Genomic DNA, 21,439 nt, shown 5'->3' with positions numbered 1-21,439 from the left:
TTTGAGTCTTGACTGTTTAATACAGAATGCAAGAGACCAGTAACTCTGGGCTGACTGTTCTACTTCCACTTCCCTTATTCTATTATTGTAATCAAAGGTATATATTAAAAATAAATTAATTTGCCATTTTGCTGCAATGAGGGAGTTGGATTTAATGCTATAAACCTTATGGAAGCTAATGCTATATCCTACTATCTGTAATTGTGCAAGTTTCCACTTAACTCCAATTAAATGGTAGTGTAGCAGTTAGAATAAAGCTATGTACAGCGCCAGCGACCCAGGTTCAATACCGGTCACTGTCCTTAGAGTTTGTACATTCTCCCCAGGTTTGCGTGGGTTTCCTCCAGGTGCTCTGGTTTCCTCCCACATTCCAAAGACGTACGGGTTAGGAAGTTGTGGGCATGCTATATTGGTGCCGGAAGCATGACGACACTTGCAGCCACCCGCAGAACACTCTACGCAAAAGATGCATTTCACTGTGTTTCGATGTACATGTGACTAATGAAGAAATCTTATTTTATCTTAAATAATTTGGGTGTCTATCCAAAATATTACTGTGAGCTTGGGTTAACAAATATCTTTCCATTGCAGGGTTCTGAATTGCATTAGATATCCATCCATTACATTGTGCTACCATTCAGCATATTTTCATCATTTGAAAGTACTGCAATTTTCATTGTTTTTTTTGAAACCATGCTGTAGGTAATAAGAACATGGTCATGGAACCTGCTTTGTCATTCAGTTAGATCATCACCCATCTTCTAACTCAAAATTATTTTCTTGTCCTATTCCTGAGTTCTGGAATGCAATGAGAGTTTGAAGCTCATGCAAAATGTTTTCGATTTACAAGTTTTCAATTTACGGAACATCTTCTTAGAACATAACCCTTTGTAAATCCAAGAGTAACAATGTCTAGTAATTTAGTGACATTAAAGACTTTCATCAAGGTTATGAAATCTGTATGGATTTTCCTTGACATGGTCACTCTACAAACATTAACGCATAAAGGATATAACCTGGATCTGCAGAGTTTCTCTTGGCCATCTTAACATGTTTGCTCTCCTAAACTATAGTTGAACCTGTCCATATTGTTTGTTCTCTTTGGAGAATACTCCTCTCTTCTCTGGTTTCATGTTGCTGAACTAGTTGTATTTGGTCTGTAACCGTCTGACTTTTATTTACATGTTGACCCTGAAGATATCTCAGGATGACTCAGCAGTATTGTGTTTGGATGAGATACAGGAAGCAATCCTTTCTGCAAACAAGGACACTGAGGAAGCCCATTCCTGTGAGTAAAAAAATTATGTGACTAGAATTAAGAATGGAAACTGTGGGGAGAGAACTTCAAATTTTCATTTACAGCAAAAAAAAATAAGCATCATAGTAATGGGCCAGATCGTACTCAAACCAGCTCACCGCTGAATCCCACCCACCCACAATAGCCCCCCAGCTGCACTAACCGTTTTGCTGTTATGTGACTCTTGAGGTCCTGCAGGCATCGCTGCCTCGCTCACTCTGTGAGGTGCACTGAACAACACAAGGCAGCTAGACTTAGGGAAAGTAATGTCAGAGTGCCTTCTCACTATTTCCAAATGTTCATGATGGTCAGATGCAGTTGGGAAAAAAAATGTTAAGTAAACATTAAAATTATATTAACTTATAACACAACTTGTCCCTTGTTCTTTGAAATGAAAGTCAGAGACCCTATTTAAATGAAAGAGCCATGCTAGGTGAGCTTGTTATGGCTGGAGTAAAGCTGAGGGGCCAGATACGAAGTGTATCCAGTTGAGTCCTGAGGCAGGGTGAGAGCTCAGATGCACATGGATTTGACCTCTAGTACCCTGCTGACTTCCATGTTGCAGTGCCCTGGTGTGGATACCTGGGACATGCTGCTCCACCCTCTGAAATCAGCCAGTGACGAGTTCTGGCCCATTGTAAGTACTAAGCAGGAGACTGCTGTTCAAAATCAAATAATGGAATTTCCTCTTCTGCATCTCAGAGCCTGTAAATTAAAAAAAACTACAGATGCTGGAAATATGAAATAAAAACTGAAAATGCTGGAAAAACTCAGTAGATCGAGTAATGTTGGTGGAAAGAGAAATGGGGTTAATGTTTCAGGTTGAAGACCATCAGTTCATCAATATCTTGCTGAGTGTTTCCAGCTTTTCTGTTTTTATCTCTCAGGAATTTGCTGTTCTCGTGAGCGTTGGATTGAAAAATAGTCACCAGGATTAATTCCCATCTCTGATAGACAAGGCAGTGTATAAAGAGGATTGTTTCAAAATGTAGAAGAGGTTGTTCTATTTACTTTTTTTGATCTTCATATACTCCTTACTGAATGGAGGCTTATTGGCAGCAATTCACACATTGTATTGTTATAGAGCAACTTGGACTGAGTCAATTAGACTTGACTTCCTGTGGCAAGTTGTGTTTGTATTCACTGCATAAATACTACAGTGGAATAGAGGCATAGTGAGATGCCTCTTTCATGGGGCAACAAAATTCTGGCAGCCATATCTGCCCCATGTCTGAAGATGTGTTACCTTTTTCACATAAATGATGACTAATTCTATTCCCCTCAACATTATTTAACATCTGGGGTAAGATTATACATATGCATGAAGAAGGTGGTTGAAACAAATGGGTAGAACTCAATGGGCTGAACATAGAAGTCCAACTCTAGTGAATGAATGAATAATCAATTCTGACATAGAACTACCTAGCGGTTAGTGTAACGCTATTACAGCACCAGCGACTCGGGTTCGCTTCTGGCCACTGTCTGAAAGGAGTTTGTACGTTCTCCCCGTGTCTGCGTGGGTTTCCTCCGGGTGCTTCAGTTTCCTCCCACATTCCAAAGACATACGGGTTAGGAAGTTGTGGGCATGCTATGTTGGTGCCGGAAGCGTGGCGACACTTGCAGGCTGCCCCCAGAACACACTACGTAAAAAGATGTATTTCACTGTGTGTTTTGATGTACACGAGACTAATAAAGAAATCTTATTTAGAGAAAAAATGTGGTGGTTCTTTTCATTTTGAGAGATATAACATAGTTCATACATTTCTCTTTGTTTCTCTTTCAGTGGCCATTGCAATATCTGAGATTAACTCGGCAATTGAGAAGGGTGACCCACAGCTAACGTTGACTGCAATACAGTCTTCAAATGTCAGCACAAGAGGGGCTGTACCAGAATGTGCTGATGCTTATCAGAATGAACTCTTTGAAGCAAAGAAGCAAAAGTCTGGAGATGGTATGAAGCACATGATTTGCTGCAATTTTCCCTAGCATTACCTACAATATAATTGGGGAAACTAAGAGGAAGACTAATTAGCTGGCATAGAATATTGTGATATCTTGAACTGTCCAAGTGATGCTCCATTCTGTGATCTCAGTACAGTTTTTGTGCTGGGAGGGCCATGTAATTAGTCAACCCAAAAACCAAGTTTGCCTTTATGATTTATTATTAATGATTAGATCAAAATTGGTAATTACATCTCATGAATGATGGACAAAATCCCAAGTTTTTCATTGGTATTCCATGGCTTAAGTTATAATCAGTTTCACTGTAAACTAGCAAGATATTGTGGCCCGTTAAAATTTTAGTGAGCGGAAAATGCTATCAGGCAGCAGTTGTGGAGAGAGGAAAAACAGTTAAACTTTAATCAGAACTCCTGAAGAATGCCTAACTCTGGAGCACAGATCTTTACAGTATAACAGGCTGCCATTAGCCAACAGTCTTTGTGTATGCAGTCCAATCAGTGCTTGCAGACTTCTTGGAGGAAATCAAATTGGCCGAGCTCTGGCAAATATGATGATTGGTATCTGAAGAGGAAGCCAAGTGAAGCATCAGGTCAGAACATCTGACTGTCACTGCAAACACCTCAGCCCCATACCTCCTATTGACATGTTGAAGCATGAGGGTGGGAATTTCTATAGCTTTCTTCACAGATTATATTTTTATCATGTTTAACTGGATGAGATAGGACCTGAAAACTGTGCTATGTTGGCAGATGGATTATGTACCTCTGTCCACTTAGACTGTTACCTTAAACATGTGGATTACTCTGATGCATTAGCTGATATCTCATTCCAAAGTATGTCTGGTGCTGCTCCTTCAACACCCTTCTGCATTCTGGAGCCTTGTACGTTCATTATGTATGACCTTGAATGTAAAAGCAGAGTATTGATACTTGGTATATTGGTGGAAAGAAAGCCCATTTATTATCAGAGAGACTCCAATGAAAATTATCAGAGGGACCCAATAAAAATCTGAATGAATGAAATAATCTGAAATTCTAGCTTTGAAAATGAATAAATAAAATTTGCTGCTTCAGCAATATCAATGATGAGTTTATTTGTTTTTAAACCTCATGCATGTTTAATTCTCAAGATGACTGTATTTCAATATTTTGAAATGAAAACAAAAGTCAAATGAAAAAATTTCTTGCAACAAGAAGCTTTATGTATAATCTATATATGTCATTGTTTTCATGTTTAACATAGGTTGTCTTCAAGCTCTGAATCAGCTTTATTATCACTGACTAATATGACATGAAAATTGATTTGTGGCAGTAGTACAGTGCAAAGACAAAAATAATAATCAATTACAAAAATAAATAGTGCAAAAAAAAGGAAGGTAGTGTTCATGGACCATTCAGAAATCTGATGGCAGAGGGGAAGAAGCTGATCCTAAATCATTGAGTGTAGGTCTTCAGGCTCCTGTACTTCGTCCCTGATGGTAGTAGCGAGAAGAGGGCATGTCCTGTATGGTGAAGGTCCTTAGTGATGGATGCTGCTGCCTTGAGGCACCACTACTTGAAGATGTCCTCAATTGCAGGGAGGGTTGTGTCCATGATGGAGTTGGCCAAGTCTACAGCCATCTGTAGTCTCTTGTGATCCTGTGCATTGGAGCCTCCATGCCAGACAGTGATGCAACCAGTCAGAATGCTCTCCACTGTACACCTGTAGAAATTTGTAAGAGTCTTTGGTGTCGTACCAAATCTCCTAACAAAGTAGAGCTGCCTTCTTCATGATTGCATCAATGTGTAGGGCCCAGGATAGATCCTCCAAGATGTTGACACCCAGGAACCCTTTCCACAGCTGACCCTTCAAAGAGAACTGGTATGTGTTCTACCAACTTCCCCTTCCTGAAGTCCACAATCAATTCCTTGGTCTTACTGATGTTGAGTGCGAGGTTGTTGTTGCAACACCACTCAACCAGCCGATCTATCTCACTCCTGTACACCACCTCATCACTATCTGAGATTCTGCCAACAACAGTGGTGTCATCAGCAAATTTATAGATGGCAGTTGAGTTGTGTTTAACCACACAGTCATGAGTGTAGAGAGGGAGTAGAGCAGTGGGCTGAGCATGCGTCCCTGAGGTGCGCCCGTGTTGATTGTCAGCAAGGAGAAGACGTTATTACCAATCCACACTGACTGCGGTCTTTTTGATGAGGAAGTTGAGGATCCAGTTGCAGAGGGAGGTACAGAAGCCCAGGTTTTGAAGCTTGGTGATTAATACTGAGGGGATAATGGTGTTGAACACTAAGTTGTCATCAATGAGCTGTGATCGGAGAGCCAGTGAAATTGTGTCTGCTGTAAGCCTGTTGTGGCAGTCAGCGAACTGCAGTGGGTCCAGGTCCTTGTTCGGGCAGGAGTTAATTCTAGCCATGACCAACCTCTCAAAGCTTTAGGGAGTAAAATAACTTGCAGCCAAAAGCTCTTAAAGCATTGTAAATGGCAGTAATTAGGATGCATTATCTACCCCATTAGGCTTGTCTCTTGAAGTCCCAAAGGGATACAGTTCAACCACACCTCCATTCAGAAAGTGCTTAATAGGAATGCTAACGTGCAATTGTCTTTTGTACCTTTACTGCACAGGACCAAATGAAAGTCTTTGGGTTATGCACAAGATAAAAGACAAATACGAGTATTACCACAACCTGGAAACTGCAGAAGGCACATGGGAAAAACCAGAGCTCTTTGTGCAGAACACCACCCAGCTTAGTAGAGAAGAAATTCAGGTATTGTCAGCAGTTGGTGAAAACTTATACTTGTATTTGTCCCACAGTCCCTCCCCAGCCACACTTCTTGCTGATGTGGAGAGCTGGACAAGCTGACCCTCGCAACACCTGACAGCAGCAGGGAGGGAGACCCTGTCGATGGCTTTCTCACTGATAATCAGAGACGTTTAAAAACTATTCAACTGGTTGAATAATTTTAATTTAAGTGTTTTTTTTAAACCTGCAAATATTTGAAATTAGAACCAAAAAAATTGCAAGATTAAAATAAATGGAGCACTCATCTACACTTACCTTTTTCATGGGGTACCCTATATCAGGTATATTAATTCTGCCATCAAAGACGTTGCCTAACTTGCTAGTGTTTCAAGATAATGGGAGCTGGGGGTGGTACACATACTAATGTTTTTTAAAAACTAATAGGCGTCTTGCATACTAAGCACAACGTCATAGAAGCTTCTATTTATGGAATGAAGAATGCATCTTCATATGTCCAGTGTTTTTTTTGTTACTAAGTTGTTGAATGTTGATGTAAATATTTGTCCTTCCCATGCAAGTAAAATTTGCTTTAAAGTTTAATGAGATCATTCAGGTCATTATGGATTACTTTGGTCAAACTTAATGGGGAAGAATTTTCAGGAATAGTTGCAATTGTGTTTATGTTATATTTGGCCTTGTTTGGACAGTTTCAATACCACAATTAACCATTCAGTAGCTTTAATAGCCATGGCCACAAGCCTGAAACCACGGCTATTAGAGCCATTTGGTGAGCGGTAGGACGTTTAGAGGAGATCTGATTGGGGGTGGGGTTTCACACAGAGGGTGGTTGGAGTCTGCAGTGCACTGCCTGGAGAAGTGGTGGAAGCAGGTGTACTCGTGATATTTAAGTAGCATTCTAGATAAGTACCTGAATCACTAAGGCATAGAATGTTCTGGACCTAATGAATGGGATTAGTGTAGGTAGGTAGAACAGGTGGCAGGGAAGTGTTGGGTCACAGGGCCTGTTTCTGTGCTGTGTGGTTCTATAAACCTGTGATGTCTTTATGCAAATGACTTGCCCCATTTTTATCCCAGAGTCATAAGAGTTATACAGAATGGAAAACAGGCCCTTTGGCCCAACTCTTCCGTGCCAACCAAGTTGCCTGACACAGCTAGTCCCATTTGCCTGCATTTGGCCCATATCCCTTTAAACCTATCCTATCCATGTACCTATCCAAATTTTTTTTTAAATGTCAGAATCAGAGCTGCCTCTACCACTTCCTCTAGCAGCTCGTTCCACATACCCACCTTCCTCTGTGTGGAAAAAGTTGCCCCTCAGATCCCTTTGAAATCTTTCCCATCTACCTGTGTCACACTATCAAGGAACTATGTACCTGCATCCCTTGACTTCTCTGTTCTACAACATTCCCCAGGGCCCTACTATTTACTGTTTTTAATCAATACCATTTGTGTTGTTAAAATACACCTTTTTTTAAAAAAAAGACACAGTGGGTGGTGCAGTAGTACAGCAGGTCCGATCTGGATTTGGTCAGTGTTGCTTGTGTGATGTTTGTACATTCTTATTGCAAGCGTGTGGGTTTACCCAGGTGCTCTGGTATCATAGAGCCGTAGAGAGAGATGGCATAGAATCAGGCCATTTGGCCCACTGAATCCATGCTAGACTTCAAGCACTGATTTTTACACTAATACTACCTGAACTCATTTTATTCTCCCCTAATCCCAGTCAATTCTTCCCGAGATTACACTACTCACCAACACACTAAGGACAATGTATGGCAGCCAATTAACCCACCAACCCACACATTTTTGGAATGTGGGTGGAAACTGGTGCACCTCAGGGAACCCACATGGTCAAAGGGAGAAAATGCAAACTTTGTACAGGTAGCACTGGAGGTCAAGATTGAATCTGGGTCACTGGAGCTGTAAGGCAGCTACTCTTATCAGCTGCATTACTATCTTGGCCCAAATCCTAACCCAAAATCACACCTAATTTATTCCCCCCTCAAAGCTAAATAGGAAACTAACAGAATTTACAACTTTTTCATTAGAGGTAACTAATGGGACCTCCAGGCTGAGTAATGAGAACTCATAAGCCAGAGGATGGATTTTGAACATTTCAGGTTCCAACATATTGCATTTTGCTTAATAACTGTTACAAATGATTCTTCAAAATGAGTACAAATAACCTGCTCAAATCTGCCTCTTCCCTCACTCTTCCCTTCAATCTCCATTTTTTTTTAACTGCTTTACAGTCCAGTTAATGCAACTACCTGCTTTCCATTTACAGCTTGAGCTCCAGAGCATTTTATTTACATGCTGAGCTTTGGCTCCAACATATTGTGTTCGGCAGTCAAGAGCGAAGAATGCAGGAAGCCAAGAGTTGGTGTCAAATATCGTTTCGGCCAATTCACTTCCAACTGTTTTTCATCATGTACAAAATGACATCCAAGTGAATTTTACAAATTTCTTACACCACAAGGGATAAATCATATTGACTAATTTCTCTGATTTTAGTGCCCAATTCATGATGCTTTTTGACTATTTATCAGGGTATTACTGATCGAATAACAGCAGACTATCACCGTGAGCAGCTGTGGTTGGCGAACGAGGGTCAAATCATTCGTCTGCAGGCACGTGCAAGAGGCTACCTTGTGAGAAAAGCTTACAATGAACGATTGAACTACCTCCACAAACAGGAACCTTCAACCATCCGGATACAGGTGTGGATGGAAATAAAATATTTCTAAATGTACATAAGAGAATGTATTCGTGTAAATATACTTTAATTCGTATGTGTAACCTTTCATCCATGTTGAATGTTTTGAGTTGACCAGCTGCTTATTAACCAGCTACCTGGGTTTCTTTGACAACCGAATTGCTAACCCAATGGAAAACTGAAAGAAATTATTTAATATTTTGAAAGTGAATTCCTTCATTGATATTTGTGTTCTATTTGTGTGGGTATGTTCATCTATTTTTGTTTTAAAATGATGCCTCATTTGGATATCAAACCTCAGTTGTGTCTAAATACATCTTTTGTTTTAAAGTTTGTGATACTGATTAGGAGTATTTCTGGTGCAGTAATAGTAGGGCTTGTACGTAAAGGTGGGAAATGGTGTCTGGGTGGTAGGAAAATCTGCTTTAATCTTCTTGGTTCTTTGTTTTGTATAGTCATCTTGGAAAGGATATAAACAGAGGAAGTCTTACAAGGGCAGGTTAAGGGTCCTGCAAGATAATTTTGCAGCTGTTATCAAGGTAATTTTATTCTTGTTATAATTTTATAGTTTTCATGAGACATAAGAGTATTGAATAATCAGGTCTTTATATTTATTATATATCTGCAAATATCCACTACCCTGCCACTGATAAGGAAGTTGAAAGCAGAACCCAGTTAATGATTACATCCTAAACTTTTTAAACAGAAGTTTAAACTTCTACAACCCATGTGTACTATTTCTTTAGATCCAGTCTTTTGTAAGGATGTGGAAAGCAAGAAAAGCATATCGTGAACGATGTCAGTACTTCAAAGATCATGTGAGTTGAACCTATAGGTGGCTTCTGTTTTCAAGAGGTCATCTACATTTTCAAGAACTTTGCTTAGTCTGTGGTGCGACTGGGAGCTGAATTTGTAAAATGGTCTCCTTGGTAATTAGATTATCCTTTTGCTCTAGTTTTGTTTCTTACAGCGAATACAGTTTTTGAGTATATCTAAAACGCATCAGTAGGTTTAGAAAGGGACAGAATGTCTGCAACCTGCTCTTATTTCTTTTAGGTTTGAATTATAGTGTTTGGTTATGAAATAGGATTAGAATAGGGCCACCTTGCCTGCTTTGGCTGAGAGGGAAATGAAGTGTTAGAAGAAGCAGGAAATTTTATTAGAAGTATTTTTAACAAATTTTTGTCAAGGTGACAAATGTATGCCATTGCTCAAATACTTTCTGAATAAATATGATTTATCTTGTTAAAAATATGCACTCGTATATCAAATAGGATAGCAATTGCAAGTTTTTCTTAAAGCAGTGTTTGGTTCTGAGTTGGAGCTGTATGCCAGCCCACCAAAAGGGGGCAATGTGACATCAAATGAATTTCCGGATATTGTATATAGACTTGGGAAGATCCAAGTGGAGGCATTTTCTTCTCATAGGGATGGAAGGGAATTGATTTCACTTGGAGACTGAGCACTGTAAGTTGAATGGTAGGAACAGTGGGTTAAAAGGGAAAAATGCTAAAAAGGCCTCTTTCTTTAATCCAGCACTTAGAAACTGAGTGATATATTTAACATAAAAATTGTTAAATTTGCAGCAGGAAAGTTGTACACTTAGAGACACGAGAGACCACAGATGCTGGAAATCTGGAACAACACACAAAATGCTGGAGGAAGTCAGTGGGTCAGGCAGTATCTATGGAGGGAAATGGACAGTCAACGTTTTGGGTCAAGATCCTTCATCAGGACTCTAAAGAACTCTTTCTTTCCAGTCCTGATGAAGGGTCTGAACCCAAAATGTTGACTGTCCACTTCCCTCCATAGATACTGCTTGACCCCCCTGAGTTCCTCCAGCATTTTGTGAAGTTGTACACTTATTGTAGATTGAAAATAGAGAATGTTGAAAATAAAAATTTTCCCTTTCTCCCAGACGCCAGAAATCATTAAGATTCAAGCATTCCTCAGAGCAAATAAAGCTAAAGATGACTACAAAACGTTGAGTGAGTATTTAAATATTTGCCCTTGTTGAATTTTGTCATTGCTGAGGGTAGAATGTAAATAAGCTATTACGTCTTAACTGAGATTGGGCAAGACCCCACAACTGTGCCAACTCTGGCAGTGCTGGTTTGTAACTGCTTGCTCAGATGCTTTATTTCTGTTTTGGTTCCTGGTTAAGTCGGGCCTGGGATTGAAAATTCTTTGTACAGCATGGAAATAGGTCCTTTGGCTCACCAAACAGCCATCCACACTAATCTTATTTTGTTCTCCCCATATTTCCAGTCGACTCCCTCAGATTCTGGCACTCACCTGTACTCTTAACCAACCAACCGACCAACCAGCATGAACTTGGAATGTGGGAGGTCAACTCTGGAAATCAGCATAGGGAAGTGTATGGTCATGCACTTTGGTGGAAGGAATAAAGGTGCAGACTATTTTCTAAATGGGGAGAGAATTCAGTAATCGGAGGTGCAAAAGGACTAGGGAGTCTGAGTGCAGGATTTCCTGAAGGTTAACTTGCAGGTTGAGTCAGTAGTAAGGAAGGCAAATGTAATTTTAGCATTCATTTCAAGAGGACTAGAAAAGCCAGGATGTAATGCTAAGGCTTTAAGGCCACATTTGGAGTATTGTGGGCAATTTTGGACGTTGTATCTAAGGAAGGATGTGCTGCCGTTGGAGAGGGTCCAGAGGAGGTTTGCGAGAATGATCCCAGGAATGAAAGGTATGAGGAGTGTTTGCTGGCTCTAGGCCTGTACTTGCTGGAGTTCAGAAAGATGAGGGGGCACGGTAGCATAGCGGTTAGCACGACGCTATTTACAGCGCCAACGATCGGGGTTCGATTCCTGTCGCTGTCTGTAAGGAGTTTGTACGTTCTCCCGTGTCTGCGTGGGTTTCCTCTGGGTGCTCTGGTTTCCTCCCACATTGCAAAGATGTATGGGTAGGTTTATTTGGGTTTAAAATGGGCGGCGTGGACTCGTTGGGCCGGAAGGGCCTGTTATCGCGCTGTAAATAAAATTTAAAATTTAAAAGAATCGCATTGAAACCTACCGAATACTGAAAGGCCTGGATAGAGTGGACATGGAGAGGATGTTTCCTGTAGTGGGAGAGCCTAGGACCAGAGGGCACAGCCTCAGAATAGAAGGACGTCCCTTTAGAACAGAGATGAGGAGGAATTTCTTTAGCCAGAGGGTGGTGAATCTGTGGAATTCATTGCCACAGATGGCTGTGGAGGCCAAGTCGTTGGATATATTTAAAGCGGAGTTTGAGAGGTTCTTGATTAGTAAGGGTGTCAAAGGTTACGGGGAAAAGGCAGAAGAATGGAGTTGAGAGAGAAAAATAAATCAGCTATGATTGAGTAGCAGAGCCAACTTGATGGGCCAAATGGCCTAATTCTGCTCCTATATCTTATGGTCTTAAGATGGAACTCACGTCATTGGAGCTGTGAAGTAACAGCTGCACCATTTGCAGATTCCCCACACCGCCCCCCCCCCCCCCCCGACCCTGCCCCTCACTCAGTTTGCAATCTCCCCCAACACATACCCATTGAAGATGGGTATTCGATTTTGGCCACTGGATCAGTTCTGTGTTTGATCACTTCACTGTCAACAGCTGTGCCATTTCAGCACTGGAACTCCCTTCCTCTCCTCCTTTGCACATGCCTCTTTAACCACTCTTTAGGTCATTTGCCTTAATATCTTCTTGCATGACTCGTTGCCAATTTTGTTTGTCAGTGCTCTTGTCCATGTGTCTGGAAGCTTTGCTGCATGAAAGGTATGATCTGTTCAGAAATTGCTGGGCAAGGGAATGTATGGTGTGTGCAGCAGCTCCAGCAAGATTGTTTAAGACCCAGAGTTCACTCCGGCAAGCTGTGAGAGAGAGGCATTTATAATACATTTGAATACCATAGGGAAAGCAGACTATTTATGATCTGGTTTTGGTTTATTGTTGTCACTTATACTGAGGTACAGTGAAAAACTTGTCTTGCATACCGATTGTACAGATCAATTCATTACACAGTGCACTGAGGTAGTACAGGGTTAAAAACAATAACAGAATACAGAATAAAATGTCACAGCTACAGGGAAGTGCATTGCAGGTAGACAATAAGGTGCAAGGTCACAACAAGGTACAGGTAGATTGAGGTCAAGAGTCCATATCATATCAGGGAACCGTTCAATAGTCTTATCACAGTGGGATAGAAGCTGTCCTTGAGCCTGGTGGTATGTGCCCTCAGGATCCTGTATCTTCTGCCTGATGGGAGAGGAGAGAAGAGAGAGTGACCCGGCTGGGTGGGGTCCTTGGTTATGCTGGCTGCTTCACCAAGGCAGTGGGAGGTATAGACAGAGTCCATGGAGGGGAGGCTGGTTTCCGTGATGTGTTTTGGTGCTAACTTGCCTTGAGCATTCTAAATTTTAGTTATGCACAGGGTCTGTGCAAAAAGAACAGTTAAAGTGTACTGATCAGTGCCTATGTTCCTTGCTGTTTTAAGATGCTATTTCTTTTTAAAGGTCCAATTTTGTGACCCCTATGGTTAAGGTATGTTTTAGATTGAACAGGATATGGGCCAATTGGAAATGTGGGCAGAGAAATGGCAAACGAAGTTTAATCCAGATAAGTGTGAGGTGTTGCACTTTGGAAGTTTAAATACAAGAGGAAAGTATGCAGTAAATGACAGGACCCTTAAGAGCACTGATTTACAGAGGGATCTTGGGGGTGCAAGTCTATAGCTCCCCAAAAGTGGTAACACAAGTGGATAAAGAAGGCGTACTTGCCTTCATTGGTTGGGCTGTTGAGTATAAAAGACGAGAAGTCATGTTGCAGCTATGCAAAACTTTTCTTAGGCCACATTGTGTGGAATTCTGGTCATCGCATTACAGGATTGATGTGGAGGCTTTGGAGCTGGTGCAGGAGAGGTTCACCAGGATGTTGCCTGGATTAGGGAGTATTAGCTATAAGGAGAGGTTGGACAAATTTGGATTGTTTTCTCTGAAGTGCCGGAGGCTGAGGGGGTGATCTGAACTAAGTAAATAAAGTTGAGAGGCATAGGGCAGATACTCAGTCCTTTTCCCAGGTTGGAAATGTCAAATATTAGAGGACATAGGTTTAAGGTGAGAATGGGGAAGTTTAAGGGAGATTTACATAGCAAGTTTCTTTCTTAAAAACACGGTGCCTGGAATGTACTGCCAGGGGAGGTGGAGGAAGCAGATACGATAGCAATACTTGTGAGGCATTTGGACAGGCCCATGAACAAGCAGGGAATTGAGGGATAGAGACCACATGCAGGCAGATGTGCAGCTTAAATTGGCATCATGTTTGCACAGGCATCATAGGCCGAAGGGTCTGTTCCTGTGCTGTACTGTTCCATATTCTAACTGGCTCCTTGCTGTTTTCCCCCTTTTGTTTCTATGTTTGCTTGTGCACAGGAACTGTTGTAGCCAATTCAGACCCACATTCCTGCTAGAGCATCAAGTTAGATTATGACAGTCTGTACCAATACTTTATTCACCTGCCTTACCTCCATATCATGATATGTTCTTGCCTCAAAATATATCGATCTGTCTTGAAAATCCAAATTGCTTCTGTATCCAAAGCTTCGGGGGGAGAGAGTTGTAAATTTCTACTACCAACTTGTGAGGAAACAGTGTTTATAATTTGGCATCCAAATGGCTTGCTTCTATTTTTAAGATACTATCTCCTTAATGACCCCAGAAGGCCTTGACAGTTGATGGAACATGAACAATAAAGGAACATCGAAGTATTGGAATGATTTGAGTCAACAGCCTGACCACTTTTCATGTGCCTGGTGTAGGGTAGTGAAACTCATTTGTCCATTTTGCTCTCCACTTTCCTGACATTGTCCAGGTTTCAATTCCGAGCTGCAGAGAATCTGCAATCAGTTCAGAGTTTGGACAACTAGCATTCCTTATAGAAATATAAGATCAGTGGCATTTAGATATGAATTGGAAAGTGTCTTTCATATTTCCTTATGAGATTGGAGGCCACTTGGCCTGTCAAGTCTCTGCCCACTCTAGAGCATGCTTATCAGTTCCATCCATTGTTTTCCCTATACTCTTCAGGCAGCCTCCTACACCATGGGCTAATTTACAGTGGCCAATTAACCCACCAAATCATCTTTGGGATGTGCAAGAAAACCAGAGCACCTTATGGAAACTCTTGCAGTCACAGAGAACGTGTAAACTCCACACAGACAACACGAGGTTGGGATCAAACCCAGGTGACTGCTCCACTGTGCCAACCCTATACATTGAACTCAAGCATAGCAATTGAAATCAGAGCCAGTTTCCTCGTTTGATGTTCAGAAGATCAAACAAACATTAAGGAAAAAAACAGAGAATATACAAAGTTTATCTATCACAAAATTTGTATGGATGAAGAAAGGTCTTTGGCCAATCTCACTGAATCCACCCAGAAAATAATTCATCCCATTGCTGTTGTTTTATTAAATAGTTCCAGGGTTTTTGTCTTCACTACTTTGCCCATAAATCTGCTCCTGCGGTTTATTTTAAGTTAGTATTCCGATTCCATAGTGTTAAGCTTGGATCTTTGCCTCCTTTCCAGGCTCGAAAGCCCACATCTCATTCCTCATAGTTCAGACAAGTGATGCCAAGGACCAGCCTTACAGCTCTTCTTTGCATTGTCTTCAGCCCCTCAATGTTTCCTTTGCTTCTCAGTCACACTGTTCAAGTTGTGATCATTGTACAGTTTAAGCACTATTTGAAAATGTAGTTCATTTTATTGACATCAGTTTGCTTGTCTTCATTGGTAGAAAATGTTGAGTATTGACTCCTAGAACCCTTTTTCAAACTCATCCTAAGCTTTCAAGAAGTGTGTATATCATTTTATTTTACCAATGTTTGCCAGCTGTCTGCTTCATATTTTTCTGTTGCATTATTTGGCCCTTTTGTATTTTGTCCAGTTGGAGCTGCCTCCATTGAGTGCAGCGCCCTTCCATATTTGGTGCTATCTGTAAATTTGATCAATTTACATAGATTTTTATACTCATAAGTCATGCGGTGTAAATCAACATTAGTGACTGAGAGCACACAACTAAATACTCCCAGGTACTGATTACTGCTACTTTAGATGGCATACTTTTAGGCAATTTCTTAACCATAACTTTACCCTGACCGATTCAGAAACTTGCACGTGAAATGCTGTAAATGCTCTTGAAAGACTTCAGTGAAGTCATTGAATTTGCCAGTCTTAAATTCAATAATTTTCTCATTAGCTACATTAACTGCTATTTAAAATCGTGCAAGCAATCATCAATTATTCTTATATAACATTTTATTGGCATTTTTTCATAAACAGTTTTTTTAAATTCCCGATGCAGATTTTGAGAGGTTTAGGGAAAAGAAGTTTTCTTCGTTTACAAAGTAATTTGTTTTGTGTAAGCATCTTTTATCAACCATGATTACATTATTTACATGTCTGGGAGCCAGTTCTGTCAGTGAGAGAGTTCAGATCAACCAAGTACATTTTGTTTCATGTGAATTAGTTTAATTGGAGCCATTATTCTGGACAAGTACATTTAATCAAAAGAAAAAAAATCACTCAAAGTCCTGGGGCAGTGTAGAGGATGCCTCATTTTATTATTCCTTTGATGTTAACTTTATCAGTGTCGCTGGTTCCTGTGGATGAATATTTAAACAGCAGGTTACAGTTGTGTTGAGGTTATGGATAAACAAATTGTCGTTGTGTGTGGCTGTGTGGATGCTTCCTGTGCTGCTACAAAAGGATTATTTAGGATGAAGTAAAGGTATGATCTGATAGAAATCACTGCAATTTGCAATTGTTTTTTTCATCTTCAACTTGTCCAGCAAGAGGCTGCTAACTCATACAGTTCATGGTGGATCAGGTTTTCTGAGGAGAATTGAAACCTGGAACTTGTACCTTCTGATCCTGTATTAGAGAACATTACGTAATGTTGCCAGTTAACCAAGAGTTGCATCACTGAGTAAAGAAGAGGTCCAGTATACAAAGTCTTTTGACTGTGCTTCAGTAAAATCTATGAGCTTTGAGTCACGTTTATGGAGACAGTATTTTGTTAGAGTAGCTCATTTATTGCCATACTGTTGTACTCTCTGAGCAAGGTTTATTCCCATCAGCCATTGGGGAGCTCGATGTGTGACAGTACAGTACAGCTAGCCCCAGTAATCCTGAAATTGTTTTCATGGCCACCCTTGGGTAAACATTAATCATGTTCATGTGATATTTTCAACCAGGTCAAGCAGCAGAACCCAGTGTAACATTAACCAAGGCCTGCAAGGCTGTGGGTGGTGTGCTGGCTTTGCTCAGCCACATTGTGCTTGCCTGCTTGACTCCAGATATGACCTTTGCTCCAGTATTCTGGAGGTCCTGCTGGTAGATAAATACACAATCAAGTGTGACCCTTGAGTTTTTCGGCATTGGATCAAAAGCACAGAATTAAATGTAAAGTAATTGTTAGCTATTTGCTAATTCATTTTGAAATTCCTTCAGCTGCCAGTTCCTTTACAAAGAAGTGGAATGATAGTGAAGTAATAGGATTAAAACTTGAGTGATAAATTCCTCAGATAAGGAAGTGTCCACATCTGCATGCAACCAGACATCGGACTGCCAAACTCAAATTATTGATTAAGGTGCAAATTCCATATTCCTAATATCAGGAAATGATCATATGAGTTAAATATGTCACCTCTCTCATCATCAAATTGCCATCACCAGATTCTCCACCATCAAAATTCTGGGATTCTTCATCGATTGGAAGCATGTCTGGGCAAATAATGCTAACTTCTAATTCAGATCTTGCTTGGAGTTGTTAGCCCTGGCTTGTGGATTACCTGTTCAGTAACTTTACCATGATATTGTCATATCCTTGCAGGCAAGATGGAGAGAATACTTAGGGATAAGATTTATGCGCATTTGGAAAGGCATGGCCTGCTTAGGGACAGTCAGCATGGTTAAGTGCGGGGCAGGTCGTGCCTTACAGACTTGATTGAGTTTTTTGAGGGGGTGACAAAGGTGCTTGATGGAAGGTAAAGCAGTGGATATTATCTACATGGACTTTAGTATGGCATTTGTCAAGGTCCCTCAAGATATGTTGATTCAGAAGATAACGATACATGGGATCCAGGGTGAATTGCATGTTTGGATTCGGAACTGCCTTGCCTGTAGAAGACTGAATAGGGGTGGAAGGCTGTTATTCTGGCTGGAGGGCCGTGATCAGTGGTGTTCCACGAAGATCGGTCCTGGGGCCTCTGTTGCTTGCGATATATATCAATGACTTGGATGAAAATGTAGATGGGTGGATTAGCAAGTTTGCAGTTGACACCAAGATTAGTGGAGTCGTGGGCTATTAAAGAATACGTACAGCAGGATATAGATCAGTTACAGATATGGGCAGAGAAGTGGCAGATGGAGTCTAATCCGGGCAAGTGTGACGTATTGCACTTTGGGAGGTCAAATGAAATGGGAAAGTATGCAGTTAATGGTAGGCCCCTTAATAGCATTGAAGTACAGAAGATCTTGGGGTCCAAGTCTATAGTTCACTGAAAGTGGCTATGCAAGTAGATAAGGTGGTGAAGGTGGCAAATGGCACACTTGCCTTCATTGGTAGGGGTGTTGAGTATAAGAGTAAGGAAGTCATACTGCAGCTATATAAAACTTCTGTTAGACCGCACTTGGAGTATTGCATGCATTTCTGGTTGCCCCGTTGTAGGAAGGATGTGGAAACTGTAGAAAGTATGCAGGAGAGTTTTACTCGGATGCTGCCTGGATTAAAGTGTATGAGCTATAAGGAAAGGTTGGACAAACTTGGGTTGTTCTCCTTAGAGCGTCAGAGGCTGAGGGGAGACCTGATAGAGGTTTTTAAAATTATGAGGGGCATAGATTGGGTAGACGGTCAGAATCTTTTCCCAAGGAAATGTCAAACACCAGAGAACACGCTTTTAAGGTTAGAGAGGGGAAGTTTAAAGGCGACATGAAGGGGCAAGTTATTTTACACAGAGTGGTGGGTGTCCGGAATGGGTTACCAGGGGTAGTAGTGGAATCGGGCAGTTAGGTGGCATATAAAAGGCTTTTAGATAGATATATGGATATGGAGGCATATGGATGATACATAGGAAGAGGATATTTAGTATAAATTGGCATCAAGATCGGCCCATCATCATGGCCTGTCCAGTGCTGTACTGTTCCCTGTATATTTAGAGATAATTTGGAAGTGTGGTAAAACTTGCTGTATATTGGCTGGCTGTTGTATGGCACTTTTCATACCTCTGAACACAAACCACTCAAAGACTTAATTGTAGGATCTCCAACTACAGGGTATTGAGCCATACAGACACAAATCTCTATATTTACATGATCATCTAAATGATTGACCAACCAGATCTGCACCACAGTCTGTCTCTGTTGCACTCTAGAGTAAACAGTTTGCTAGTTGCCAGTTCTGATTCTCAGAGATGCCACTGCAGTACATTTACATAGTTGAGGGCATGAACTCTTTTACCATGATTTGCCCTTGCATCTGAGAAATGCTGATGGTATGTTGGCAACCAGGATACGCCATTGCCTTGGAGAGAGGGGCACAGAGGTTGGAGAACACCAATTATCAGGCAATCATTGCTGTCCAGATGACTGACTGACTACCCTCTTCCTGTTCTTTCTCTGTAGTCAGTGCAGGAGACCCTCCACTGAATGTCGTGCGTAAATTTGTACACTTGCTGGATCAGAGTGACCTGGATTTTCAGGAAGAGTTGGAAGTCACAAGATTAAGAGAGGAGGTTGTTACCAAAATCCGATCCAATCAGCAACTCGAGAAGGACCTCAACCTAATGGACATTAAGATTGGGCTCCTAGTGAAAAACAGGATCACGCTACAGGTCTTACTCCATTTTACAGTCTTCCTTACGGTTCCTTCCCTTTCGCCTTCCTGCTTCTCCATCATTCCCTCCTCTATCATATCCCAGCTCCACCGCTTCTTTTCGCTGCCTCATGCCCACCCTGAAAATTTCACCCTCATTCCATCTATTTCCCAAGCTTTCCTCACCTCTCCTGATTCAATCAATTGGGTGCCTCATCAAGCAGGCAGTTGCATTATGCGACGAAAACAAAATTCTACATGAGAAAGCGGAGCAGGATTAGACTAATCGGACCCTCAAGCCTGCTCTGCCATTCAATAAGTTATGGCTTATCTACATCAACACTATTTTCCTTCCAAATTCCCTCTTCCCTCAACCATGTTATCGTATCAGTCATGGTTTTGTAAGCAATGAATCACTGAGCCTCCACGGTAGAGAGTTCCAAAGATTCACCTCCTGGATCGGGAGGCTGTGAGTAGAGTTTGATGTATTCAACACTGTATCCTCTTTTTTTTCCCTATTTCTTCAACAGGATGTTATTTCCCACAGCAAGAAAATGGACAAGAAGAACAAAGGCCAGGCTATAGAAGTGATTTCGGGTGACAAGCAAGGGCTAAAGTCACTCAGCAAAGAGAAAAGGAAGAAACTGGAAGCTTACCAACATCTATTCTACCTGCTGCAGGTACTGACACCTACAGGGTGCTAAAACCAGTATTTCATAACTCTGGTTTACGGGAGTTACCAAAGGCTTTTGGTTTTAGGGTTCTTGTGATGAAATCGGTGTGTGAGACATCCTCAGTGTACGTGAACTTTCTTGCCAATTGTTTTGCTCTGTCGGCTAATGCAAAAATTTGGCCAGATGTCATCTCGTGCCAGATCGCACTGATCTTTCTCCACGTCTTGCAGAGACATTTGTAAACAGATCTTAATTTGTTTTACTTAACTCTTAAATACATTTTCAAGTTTTATTTTTGTGTGAAGCTGTTCTTAATTAATTAAAATCATATATAAACACGGGGGAAGAAAAGTAAAAAGCTTGTCATTTTAATGAAGTTTGATAGCCCCATTCAACAATAAATCGTGTAGCAGCACAAGAGGTCAGACGCATGTGTGCAGCTGCTCTCCAGCACCTTCTGTGCTACTTTGCATAGGTGCAAAAATTCAGAATGTGCAGCCGTCTGCACTGCTGCTAGTTGATCATTCTCTACAGACCCACTAGCTAGCTGCCTGTGGACAATGTCCATTGTGTATTGATGGCCCTCGTGCCTAGTATAAAAATATCTTGAGTGAAAAGAAACGATCACTTTAGAGCTAATAACAAAGTGTGATAAATGGCACCTCAGAACTATAAAATAATTTGCTGATGAAGCTCGGCCTCCAAGTCACTAGTATTTGATGGGCAGAGGAGAGGTCAAAGAAAGACTTGGAGGTAAATGACAGCAGTTACCTACAGAGCAATAGAATCAGTCCTACAAATACAAGCATGCTGGCATAGTGTAGCTGATCACAAGGCATCCTCCTGCTATCAGCACTCCACATGTCAGCCATGTGATTGTTTCATAACGCTGCATAAGATATTTAACTACCTTCAATAAACCTATTCGCATTTCAACATGGTTCTAGCATCAATATTCCCACAAAAAAGAGCTGATTTAAATTTTACTCTTTCCTTGTATTTTGTGAATGACTTTCCTCATGTTTAATCTATGACTTTAGATAATGTCAAATTGATGATCTATTTGAGCAGTATTCAATATGGAGCTTTACTGAATGTGGCTGGGGAATTCACAACTCAGTGAAAAAGTACAGCACTAAGAGTAGGGAGTAAACCTGTTTCTTGTTGAATCAAAATCAT

At 41.0% G+C, this 21,439-nt stretch overlaps 1 protein-coding gene across 1 annotated transcript in view; it reads left to right on the top strand.

Annotated features, from left to right (window-relative positions):
- The window catches only part of iqgap2 (IQ motif containing GTPase activating protein 2), a 228,648-nt gene that overhangs the window by 146,586 nt on the left and 60,623 nt on the right, over positions 1-21,439 (top strand). Inside the window, 9 exon segments of the mRNA XM_052019190.1 lie at positions 1,198-1,288; positions 3,081-3,248; positions 5,882-6,024; positions 8,571-8,741; positions 9,193-9,276; positions 9,484-9,555; positions 10,656-10,725; positions 19,397-19,605; positions 20,117-20,266. Coding sequence (XP_051875150.1) covers positions 1,198-1,288; positions 3,081-3,248; positions 5,882-6,024; positions 8,571-8,741; positions 9,193-9,276; positions 9,484-9,555; positions 10,656-10,725; positions 19,397-19,605; positions 20,117-20,266 — 1,158 coding nt within the window.

The sequence above is a fragment of the Pristis pectinata genome, chromosome 7 (genome assembly GCF_009764475.1).
Source record: "Pristis pectinata isolate sPriPec2 chromosome 7, sPriPec2.1.pri, whole genome shotgun sequence".
Taxonomy (NCBI): Eukaryota; Metazoa; Chordata; class Chondrichthyes; order Rhinopristiformes; family Pristidae; genus Pristis; species Pristis pectinata.
This window is presented reverse-complemented; position numbering and strand designations above follow the sequence as displayed.